This window comes from Ornithorhynchus anatinus, chromosome 4 (assembly GCF_004115215.2).
Source record: "Ornithorhynchus anatinus isolate Pmale09 chromosome 4, mOrnAna1.pri.v4, whole genome shotgun sequence".
Taxonomy (NCBI): Eukaryota; Metazoa; Chordata; class Mammalia; order Monotremata; family Ornithorhynchidae; genus Ornithorhynchus; species Ornithorhynchus anatinus.
This window is the reverse complement of record NC_041731.1, coordinates 64,990,163-65,002,472: the sequence shown is the minus strand read 5'-3', so window position 1 is coordinate 65,002,472 and position 12,310 is coordinate 64,990,163. Positions and strand designations below refer to the sequence as shown.

The window sequence follows — 12,310 nt, the reverse complement described above, 5'->3', positions numbered from 1 at the left end:
GGGGTTTCTACATGATTGTTGGTAAAATTGATATTGATGACATCAGAAGGGGAGCTGGGGGCTTCAGAAGGGAGTTAAAGATTGGGCAAAAATTAGTGGTTGTGAGTGTGAAGGCCAATGAGGAAGGAATAGTGAAAGAGCTATGACAGCAGGTAATAAAGTGAACTTCCAGTGGGAGAAGTTGAACCTGTGCCAGGATTTCCACCAGTTATGTTCAGTTCCATGGGTGTAGAAGTAGAGGAAGCAGATTCGGGGGGTGATCCAGGTTTGGTGTGAGAACGATGGAGGGATTAGAAAGTTGAGAGGTGGCAAGGTCTGACTTGTGGGAAGGGAGGTTTTGTTGGGAGTCTAGTAAGAGTGACCTTTTGGGGGATGGTAGGTGGAGAGGGTCCAGATTATGGAGATCACCTTAGGGGAGGGGGTGAAGAGGTAGGTTAAAGGTTGTGGTTAATAGTGACAGATGAAGCATTCGTGTGGTTTGAGAAAAGATCTCGTGTGTGGCTGAGGTGGGATGAAGCAAGAGATGAGCAGAGGTGAGAAGTGAGGGGAATCTGTTTGAGGGGATAAGAAGAAGCATCATCATTTTGGAGTTTGAAGTTCCAAAGAATCAGAGAAGGAGAAATAAGAGCAGGAGAGCTGAAGCATTTATTGTATTTTATTCTAAGTATATTTAAGGTCTTACTATGTCCCAGGCACTGTACTTAGTGTTGGGGTAGAACCAGCTAATCAGGTTGGACACAGTCCATGTCTCACATTGGGCTCACAATCTTAATACCCATTTTACAGATGAGGTAACTGAGGCACAGAGAAGTAAAATGACTTGCCCAAGGTTACGTAGCAGACGTGGCGGAGCTGGGATTTGGACCCAGGTCCTTTCTGACTCTCAAGGCACATGCTTTGCCCATTAGGCCATTATTGCCACAAAGCTTCTCTAATACATCTCTCTTCTCAATCAGTCAGTCAAGCATTGATGTTTATTGAGCATATCTATGTGAAGAACACAGTACTATACGTTTGGGTGAATTCAGCAGAGTCAGTAGACATATTCCCTGTCCCCAAGGAGCTTACAGACTAGAGGAGTTTATAATCTAAAGGTTAATCTTACAGTTTGCACCACTAGGAAGATTAATTCCCCAGTTTATTAAGGATTTCCTTGATATGTAATCATAAAACCCTTAAGAAATGCTAGCGAGCTTATCGGATAAGCCAGTTTCTCCAGCAGAACAAGAAATGGCTGCTTTTGAGAGGCTGACGTCATACTAAGCAGATGACCAAATTTTAACAGCTAGTGTGTGAACTCTGTGGGTTTTTTTTTTCTATCCTTTTTCTATTCCTGTATTCATTGTTTTGCCATATCTGACCTAGTCTTGCTGGGTTAACATTCACTTAACCATTTTTCTTTCAGTAGAGAAAACCAGGAACAGTGAACCAGCGTTTATGTATTACATGAATGATGGTGTCTATGGGTCTTTCGCAAGTAATTTGGCCAAAAGCTTGAATACCGTCCCGGAGGTTCACAAGGTACATTTTTTGGGGAATTCTGAGAATGGTAATGTGTTCCGGTGATCTTTGTATTGAAAAATCAGCTTATGTTACACTGAATTGCCCCTGCAGAAATACAAGAAAGATGACCCTCTGTTTACAAGCAGCCTTTGGGGTCCATCCTGTGATGAGCTTGATCAAATTGTGGAAAGCTGTCTTCTTCCTGAGCTGAATGTGGGAGATTGGCTGGTCTTTGATAATATGGGAGCTGACACCTTGCGTGAACAGTCAACTTTCAACGATTTTCAGAGACCAGCCATTTACTATATGATGACACTCAGTGACTGGTAAGGGGGTCTTGTTTTTTGGCATTTCACAAGGTGAGGGTGTTTTGGGTGAGCTTTCAGTTCTCTTAAACAGTTATAAATTCACTTGGATTAGTGGACATATGCAACAGAAGAGAGTCGAAGCTTTCTTTTGCTTTGGGGAGTTGACTCTTATAGGGGATGAGGGAGGCCTCATTTTCTTACTCAAGAAGTCTCTAGGTTCATTGGCTTTTTCTGTTGTAGGTATGAGATGCAAGATGCTGGAGTAACTTCTGACACATTGATGAAGAACTTCTTCTTTGTGCCTTCTTGCATTCAGCTGACCCAAGATGACAACTTTCCTACCGAAGCTTAAGCAGGCATTAACGCTTCATTTAGACCTGCAGTTGCAAGTCTAGCTTGTCTGGTCAACATTCCAGTATGGAAGAAATGGAACAATCTCAAATTCTATCGATACTCTAAAACTTGAAAAAAATGAATTAGAGCTAAACGGGACCAGGCAAAACCAGCTTACAACTACAATTCAGTGGGGTGAGGGGGAAATTAGATATTGGTGTCCAGATTAAAATTTTTCCAGTTTGTCCAGCCCCTAAGCGTTTAAAATAAAATATGCAACAAAATGGATGACTTAGTGGAGGTGGAAGCCCATCACTTGGGTTCCCTATTAAACAGTTTACATACAAGTTCACAGTTTTTATACTAAGGATTCCTGTTAGAAAGTCTTGTAAAGTTATTGTCTTTCGCCCAGATATATCAAATGTCAGTGGAAGACCAGTGTGACTTCATTAGATATGTTTAGTGTATTTAGAATGTGTAAATTTGTGCTTTGAACTGTAGTTTAATAAATGTAAAATTGCATCATAGTATTTGTTGTATTTGACCTGACATAAGCCCTGTATGATTGCAATAAAATTTTGTGTAGATTTTACTGGGTTTTTTTTTTCAGGCTAAAACTTTGGGAAAGGGGCTAGTTAGCAAAGGTAGTTTTGAAATAGATGTGTAAATGACTGTTTTTGAAAGCTATTTTTCTTTGGCCCATTTCAAGGTTAGTTTGGCAGTACATTAATTTTTTCAATTATTTAAGTCTTCGATAATTTAAGTAAAATAAGTTTGATAAATCAGTGTGAAGTTCAGTTTCATTACTGGAAAGTTGACATTCAGTGTTGAATAAACATATATTTATGTTTAACAATTTTAACACCAAAAATGTCAGACCTACAAGGCTAATAATATGAATTGTTTGTGTAGATAGAATGCACATAGACTTCCCCTGCCCCGCAGTAGATATATGAATTACAAGTCTGTTATTGACTACTTGAAATTGAAGTGGTTTCTTTTAAATACTTAACAGAAGTGATAGAAAAAAATTAACTTGCAGATAAATCTGCAAAGCACTAAATCTTAAACAGAAGGGCTACATCCATCTTCAGAAGTGATGCTCTTTTTGCACTGAATGTTCTAAGTACACAAATTGCAGGAAAGCACACTTCGAATTTTATCTTGATTGATAACAAGAAAGCATCAAAGTTATTTCATTTGATTTCTTATTACCTTGCATCCATTAGCCTCATGATTTGTGCTTTTGACTTCCTTGTGTTATGTCATGATTCTTTTTGTCACTCACCTACCTGGCAGTATTGAAAGTCAGGATTTTGCAATGTTCTCTGCTGATATATTAGTCCTTGAACCCAGAATCAGAGCCTAACTGAAATGAATTAGAAAACAAAGCTCTTTATTCTTGACCTATTCTGTGCTCTGCTGTGGGATTTCTGCCACCCAAGTGAACACATCACATTGGTGCCAATTGGCAGAAAATCTTAGTTCATACAGAGAGATTAGTAATTCACTTTAGAGCTAAGGGGTTACTTTCACCTCTGATTTGAGGTGGAAAGAGATTGATCATGAATCTTAAATTTAAACCCGTGAAACCAATAGTAGCACTAAATGTTTAGTGCTCTTCTATTATATTTTGAATACTTGTTTCCGCTGAATAGTCTACTAATAATAAAACCAGAGTCCTGGGCATGTTATGTTATCCAAATGTACCTGTTGTTGTGGCTTCTTATGCAAAACTACAAATTTCAAACTACCAGAAAATTTGCTTGGGATTTGGAGATGAGGGTTTGCTTCCCTAATTCTTTTAAATAAATATCACTTTTTCTGCCCAAAATACCAACCAAATGTGTAGACTGCAGCTTTTAGTTCTTAAAGACCACCTAGAATCTTCTGAGCTTCACTATCTCTTCTTGGTTTTGCTCCGAAGATTCTAGAACTGTTTGATGTGAAACAGAACCCAGAATTGCAAATATTTGTAAATGATATGGTAGTAACTTCAGGAAATGTCTGTATTGTATTTGAAGACTGTTTGACATAAAAACAATTGAAGTTTGAACCTATGTATTTCATTTTGATATGCTAAAAAGTACTGAATTAATGTTACTATCCTTTCTGTTTACAATATTGTAATCTCAGTCCAGAATTTAACTGAAAATATAAAAACCTGAATGATTTCTATATAGTAAATTGAACTGTAATGGTAACCTGTGTGTGATTCTGAATACACAGATAGTTTTACTCACTGACTCAAGCCCCTTCTACTCTAAAGTCTTCAAATGTAAGTAGAGGTTGAGTTTTAAGTTCCAGAATGATATAAGTATTAGTACATGATAGGACCATCTAAGAGACAGATAGGTATAATTTTATTCAAGCAATTAGAAAATAGGTAAACAGGATTAAGAACGAGACCTATGATTTGAAAGTACAAGTCATCAGCATAAAATCAACAGGTCATAATTCCCAGGCAAACAGGTTCCATTAAGATCCATATCTTCTATTCCCAAGGAAATACTCAAGTATCTGAGAATCAAGGACCCCAAATACCCTGCAGAAAAGTTAGTTCCAACTCTTGGACTCTAAATGGTTTTGATCACTTTGGAGTAGTTCCCCACAGAACACTCAAAATATTTTATTTCACTTTCATAAATTACTTTGGATTTACCTAGGACTCTCTGATTTAAATTGAGTACCGTAAATGTGGTAGGGCTCCCAGTCAAATATAAGAACCATTAATCTAAATTAAATGCTGGGATTCGTGGCAAATAGCATTCTCTGCTTGTCTGGCATTAATTGTTAATTGGCAAAAAATCTATAATTATTCCCAAGATTGGGTTAGATCTTACTATATCCTTTGCCTTATGAGAATCCACAGAATCTGGACCAGAAAAGGAAGCATCCTGGGCATGGTTCTGCCTCAGAATGATAGACAAGTCATGTGCCCCATCTTCATTCTGTTCACTCATTCAATAGTATTTATTGAGTGCTTACTATGTGCAGAGCACTATACTAAGCACTTGGAATGTAGAATTCGACAACAGATAGAGACAATCCCTGCCCAATGATGGGCTCACAGTCTGAACAGAGAAGACAGCAAAACAGAAGAAAACAAAAACAAGACATCATCATCAGGATAAATAGAATCAAGGGGATGTACATCTCATTAAGAAAATAAATAAGGTAATATATACAAATGAGCACAGTGCTGAGGGGAGGAGGAGCAGAGGGAAAGGGGAGGCTCAGTCTAGTAAGGCCTCTTGGGGAGGTGAGCTCTCAGTCAAAATAATTGCACTTGCATATCCATGTTAGCCAGGACTCAGAAATTGGGTGCATTTTAAATAGTAATTCTGAGGTGTTAAAGTGGTGTCTAGGCTTGAGTAAATGTTATTACTCAAAGAGTTTTGCTTACTTTTACAATGTAACTAATATAAGCTATAGAAAGGAGTCCTTTGGAGAAAGTGGCGATTTTTAAGCTGGTGTTGATAAGCTTCTTTGTATAAAAAGTGAATGCTTCAAAATTAGTACACTAATATGACTTATCCAGCAGGCAAATAGAAGAAACTTCAGCATGCAGCACAGCACCCTAGTTTGGTTTATGAGTTGGTTTGCAAATAAAAGCAGGTCTCCTCAGGAGAATTCAGCTCTAGAAATGCTTGGTCTCGAGGTACAGAAGCAAAAGCATGTAGAGTACTTCCCCTCAGTCACAAAGTACCTACCATTTTGTATTCAACACTAAAAAGCAACAACAAATTTGCTTCCGTGCACACCAACCCTTTGTCCTGATCCTAGTTTGTTATAAAAATAAGCCTCTGAGACACCCATTTGGTGACAAATTCAGTTTCAGAAGGGAGGAGTGCAAGCATTTGGAAGTAATTTCAGTAGCATTGTTTGTGAATTATAAGCAAACGATGGCTTCCAGCTTCCACTTAATCTCTGCCTATGCTGTAAATTCCTTGATAATAATGATAGTTTACTCAGGTAAAAAAAGAATTTAAGACCCAAAGGCTCTAGTATAACTGCAGTTGATTAGTCAGTCAATCGCATTTGAGCACTTAGCATGTGTAAGGCACTGTACTAAGGGCTTGGGAAAGCACAGTCCAACAGACACATTCCCTGACTGAAGGCTGTGGGGATAAAGTCATCTCTTTTCAATGATTATTTGGGGCTTTTGTTGTCTAGTCAAGAGTTTGAAGAGCAAAATGTTTATCTCGTACAGAAAAGTTTTAGCCACTGAATGGCTTTTTTGGATTCTGCTGTGCTAAAAGATCAGGCAGGAAATAGCTCTATAACATGGAAGTTACATTTCTTAACCTCTCATTGAGGAAAGCATGTACTGTTGGTCAACCATTGTGTGTGTCCATCCATTTTCTTGACATCCCATTCTGACATGCTGTTGTATCAAGAGTGAAAGCTCACATTGTGAGAAGAATAGAAATTCTTGTGAAGGCAAGCATTGCTACAGATTTGCTTTATCCCACTTATTAGTATGGTCTAATTGCCTTGGACAGCGTTGTTTTTCTGGTGCAGGCCTCCACACTGTTTAGTGATTTTTTTTTTAACCCAATTATCCAGGAAGTTTAGCTGAAATGGGTAGACCTCCAGAGCCTCTGGTGTTCAGAGGTTGAGTATATGATGGTGCAGAGGATAAGTACCAGTTTCAGTTACATCTTTATAGTTGGATCTCTGGTATTTCCTATGATGGTGTCATTTTTACCATGTCCTTGGACCTGGCCAGGCTGAAAGACTGGACATAAGTGGGAATTGTTGGAAGCATACACAGTACATGAGAAGTAACATGGCCTAGTGTGAGCTCGTTGCGAGCCAGGACTGTCCTGTTACATTGTACTCTCTCAAGTGCTTAATACAGGGCTTTGCACACAGTAAGCGCTCAATAAATATGATTGAATGAAAGGAAGGGCCATAGGCCTGGGAGTCAGAGGACCTGGGTTCTAATCCCAACTCCTCCATCTACCTGCTATGAAACCTTAGACAAATTGCTTCACTTCATTGGGCCTCAATAAACTAGTCGGCAAAAAATCTACAACCTTTTCTCCCTCCTACTTAGACTGTGAGCCCTATGGGGGACCTGATTATCTACCCCAATGCTTAGTACAGTGCTTGGTATATGGTAAACACTTAAAATATATAATTGTTACTTTTTATGATGGCCGGGTGGCAGAATCAGCCAGGGACTTGCCAGAGAATGAGGTGATTTTTTTTTTTCAATTCTCAGCAATGCTTGTGGAACCGTTCAAAGCATTAAAAACACTTTTTCTCCTTTATTGATTCTTTTTCCATTCAATATTGGATTTATGGCTGCCATAAAGATCACAGAGGAGTGATACTGTATTCTTGGCTATTAGTTGGTGACCAGTACTGTCTTACCCCCACATGCTCTGTTCTGTATTGGCCATTAGATACCAAGTATAATTCATATGTTTACTGGCTCAATCAGTGATATTTATTGAGAGCTTACTTGGTTGATAGATACATTCCCTGCCTTCAGTGAGCTTACAGTCTAGAGAAGGAGACAGACAATATAAAATAATTGATAATATATACCATAAAGTCGAATAATTTTACGATTCAACTATCTAATGGTTACTCCTGCTCCATGCCTTTTTACCAATACTCATTCATTCATTCATTCAATAGTATTTATTGAGCGCTTACTATGTGCAGAGCACTGTACTAAGCGCTTGGGATGAACAAGTTGGTACTCCATGAAGCAAGGCTGCATTCACCTTCACCTGATGGGAAAAGTGAAGGGAATGTGGGAGGTTGACAAGATTTTCTAATAGTGTGGATAAGGGAAGAGAACAAGAAAACACCTCAAAGAATCCCAAAATTTCAGGCTCAGAAGAAGGAATCAATTGGTATTTATTGGGATCTTAATGTGTGCAGAGCACTGTGCTATGTGCTTGGGAGACTATAATACACTAGAGTTGATAGACAAGATCCCTGCCCTCGAGTTTACAGTCTAGAAGGATAGACATTAAAATCAATTCTAGGTAGGTGAAACATCAGTTATAAAGACTTGCATCTAAGGGTTGTGGAGATTGGGTGAGTATCAAAACCCCCATTTGTATCCATCCCACGGCTTAGTACAGTGCTTGGCACATAGGAATTAAGAAATGTCACAGTAGTAGTGCAATGCTTGAGAGAAGCTTGGGAACCTATGCTTTCAGCTTTCTGAGAGAGAGGTCAAGATGGTTCGCAAGCAGTGAGCAAGAAAGTCTCTCCCACCACTGCCCCTAAAAGAGGAGAGGACAAGAGGGGAAAGTGTTAATGGGTCATGAGGGCAGGGATCATGTCTGCCATCTAGACTGTGAGCCCGTTGTTGGGCCAGGATTGTCTTGTGTTGCTGAAATTGTACTTTCCAAGCAATTAGTACAGTGCTGTGCACACAGTAAGCGCTCAATAAAGACAATTGAATGAATGAATGCTAGTATACTCTCCCAAGTGCTCAGACCAGTGAATGAGGTTGTAACTAATCACAGTAAATCCACTGTCTTCCTTTCCAATTGTTGAAGAAATTCTCTACAATCCAAGGCCACTGAAAACTTTAGAATGGTAGAGGGTGGAAGGGGCCTCCAGGTATTATTTAGTCTGTACCCGTCTCAAAACAGCATTCTAACCTTGTCTTGACACTTCAACCAAACAAGCATAGGGGTAGGAGTGCATGACCCAAGTTCTTGATCTAAACCATTCTAGTGGACCAAAGCAGTTAGGAGCTATAGACCTATATCATTTCAGAGACATTCATTCAATTGTATTTATTGAGCACTTACCATGTGCAGACCACTGCACTGCATGCTTGAGAAAGTACAGTACAACAAAAAACAGTGACATTTCCTGCTCACAACTAGCTTACAGTCTAAAGGTGGGGGTTGGGAGGGGGAGACAGACACCTTCTTCAAAAAGATCTGTAGCAAAAGATGTTTTGTCACTTCCCTGGGTATCCTGAACCAGTATTCCTTAATACCATTGATTTCCTTCTAATCAACTTCCAGAGGGCATGAAGTTTGAGTAGTTTTGAGTGGAAAGAGGTAAGAATCTACAGGGAAAGGTGCAAGAGAGTTGGCAAGTAATCCAAGACTGTTAGACTAAGACTTTAAGCTCCTTAAGGGCAGGGAACATGGCTCTGTTGTATCATCCCAAGCACTCAAAGAGCTCTGCAGACAGTAAGTGCTCAGTAAATACCATTGATTGAAGAGGCAACAGCATATAGAGACCAGAAAATTTTTTTTAAAGACTTGTTAATTTTTTAGGGGGTGATATCTGGAGAGCTAATTATACAGAAAAAAGCTTAGATGAATTGAAAAGGTGAAAACTAGTAAGGCCTGAGAAAGGGTGGTAGACCTCAGAAGATGATGGTTCCAAGGCTAACAGGTTGTTCACAAAGAAAACCCAATTTAACCTAACTTAATTTAGTTAAACTGGAGACTTTTCCTCTTTTTAACGCCTATCATCTCCTTCCCTAGTCCTTACTGCTGTTAAGGCTTAAGATGTTTTATCTAAAATGTCCCCTGTGCAATTTGAACATACCTTCATTTGAGCAGCAAAGAGTATTTTTTTCACCCAAACCTGCTGGCTAACCTCTTCCTTGTACTTTGTGCTGGTGGGAGCACCACAGCATTTATGTACATATCCATAACTTATTTATTCCCCCTCTGGATTGTAAGGTTGTCGGGAAGGGAATGTGTCTACCAACTCTTATATTGCACTCTCCGAAGTACTTAGTGCGGTTCTCTGCACCTAGTAAGCACTCAGTAAGTACCATTGATTGAGAGGAGAAGGCGGAAGGAGACGGTCAAATCAGGCCATGCTTGAGCATAGTGAATGCTCAATGCTATTGCCAAAATTGCCTCCATCTCTCACTTCTCAGGCTTTCATTCATTCATTCAGTTGTATTTATTGAGCTCTTACTGTGTGCAGAGCACTGTACTAAGCGCTCGGGAGTCTGTACAGTCTATATTCAATATAGCAATAAATGAAAACATTCCCTAGCCACAACAAGCTTCCGTTATCCCTGGAGGCACCCTAGAAATCTGGATCATGAATTCAATATGGGCTTCCTCCCACCCCCCAATCCCCTCCCTACTCATTTCAGGTCTTTCTGAAGCCTGTGTCTGGGGTAAATCCACAAGCAACACTTAGGACAGGCACCATAAAAACATTATTGAGAATTTCAGGGATGGAGAAATATTAAAGCCAAATGTCCACGGCTATCAAATGTAGACAGGTAGCAGTCTTTTGTCAGCAGAAGCACAGAAGCAGCGTGGCTTAGTGGAAAGAGCAGGGGCTTGGGAGTCAGAGGTTGTGGGTTCTAATCCCAGCTCTGCCACTTGTCAGCTGTGTGACTATGGGTGAGTCACTTAACTTCTCCGTGCCTCTGTTACCTCATCTATGAAATGGAGATTGACTATGAGCCCCATGTGGGACAACCTGATAACTTTGTATCTCCCCCAGTGCTTAGAGCAATGTTTGGCACAGAGTAAGCACTTAACAAATATTATTATTATTATTGTCATTAGTGTTCTGGAAAATCTCCCAGAATCCTGTAGTCAAATAACCAAGCAATAGCGTAAGGGGGATGTTATTACTCATATTCTGTAGTACCAGTGCAGTGCCATTTTCCATCAAGCAATAAATATTCAGTTGTCAACAGTGACTTCTTTCTTCAAGAATGGTGTTGAGGCATCTGGGCCATTATGAATAAACTCTTCTTGATAACCACAAATGTTATCCTTTTAACATGTTTTATTGAGGAAACATCTATTGCCATTATCCAATATTTTTTCCTTAAACTCGCCCTTTCCAACCCATCATTGAAAATGCACTGTATTCAAGAAGGTTTTAGGACATAATAAAAAAGAAACTATTGAAACCTAAGTGTGGCTTTAGTGTCCACAATATTCTTCACCAGAGAGCCCTAAAATGACCAATTCCAAAAGATTTATCTGGGCCTCCTAGAAAGGCCCTTAGTGGTCTCTTCCTAAAGTTGCTATATCTAGTTGTGACAAGCATAAAGTTAAATAGCCGGAAGAAGTGAAGCACTCATTTAAGCCAGAAAACATTCCCATGAATACTTAATTAGGCGTGGCTAAACATAACATACACAGATCCAAACTGCTTCAGTATTTTGTTTCCTAATCAGTATTTCTTGAAAAAACACAAGTAAAACTCCATGTGGATGATTGTTAACTACAGTATTATGGTCCACTGGCCAGAGAGTTGGCTCATTTTCAGCAATTCTGTAGTGACTTGGTTCTATTTAAAAGTCATAAATATATATGTTGGTCCAGTTAATAAACATATTAAATGACCTTTATTGTCTTATAGTGTTTATTCAGTTTATCCTCTCCAAAATACACAAGATTAAGGACAATTAACAATGACAAAATAAAAGACAAAAGCCTCCCCCTAACCTATTTCGATCCCCCAGTCTTGAGGAAATGCTGGCAGCTCAAGATATCTTCACAGCAGAGGGTTTAAAATTAAAACCACTTAAATTTAAAATTAAAAACATTTCAAATCTGCAAGAAGAGGACAAACCCTTCACAAATTTACAAGGTCATTCAACATTCCTATTGCAGCTTCCTAAACATTGTTAGCTTCTCTCTACAACCAACCTGGCTCTCTAGATGATACTTGAAACAAGGGTCCCAGGCATAATTCACCTCTGCTAAATTCCAGCCACCTTGGTTTTCTGTAGGCACAACTATACAGCTAACCGCGCCCGCTCTCTCATTTCCAACTCTTTAGGAATCAATAGAAAGGCAGTAAAAAGTAACCCACTCCTGGAAAGCTGCATTTGGCTAAACTTATCTACTCACCCTCATGAGAAGCAGGGTGGTCTGGTGGAAAGGGCTGGGGAATCAGAAAAGATCCGGGTTCTAATTCCGGTTCTGCCAGTTGCTTGCTGTGTGACTCTGGGCAAGTCACTTACCTTCTCTGTGCCTCACAAGAAAAATGGGAATTTAAATGTGAGCCGCATGGGGGATAGGGACTGTCTCTAAACTAATTAACTTGTCTCTGTCCCAGAACTTAGAACAGTGCTTGACACACAGTAAGCACTTAAACACCATAATAATGACTTCTTAGAGGATATGAGACTGGGGAAGAAAGATCAAAGTGTCTTTGTGTCTCCTCCCTTCTTTTCAGGT

The 12,310-nt window shown here is 39.4% G+C and overlaps 1 protein-coding gene across 5 annotated transcripts in view; it reads left to right on the top strand.

Annotated features, from left to right (window-relative positions):
* AZIN1 (antizyme inhibitor 1) overlaps nucleotides 1-4,348 on the top strand; it is a 51,546-nt gene extending 47,198 nt beyond the window's left edge. For 4 of the 5 annotated variants that reach the window (XM_029062519.2, XM_029062522.2, XM_029062521.2 and 1 more), the window contains 3 exons: nucleotides 1,406-1,521; nucleotides 1,615-1,829; nucleotides 2,052-4,348. In XM_029062519.2, coding sequence (XP_028918352.1) covers nucleotides 1,406-1,521; nucleotides 1,615-1,829; nucleotides 2,052-2,163 — 443 coding nt within the window. In that variant the 3' untranslated portion in view covers nucleotides 2,164-4,348. The remainder of the gene's footprint in view (nucleotides 1-1,405; nucleotides 1,522-1,614; nucleotides 1,830-2,051) is intronic. The other variant, XM_029062523.2, reaches the window with a different exon arrangement.
* The last annotated feature ends 7,962 nt before the right edge of the window (nucleotides 4,349-12,310 follow it).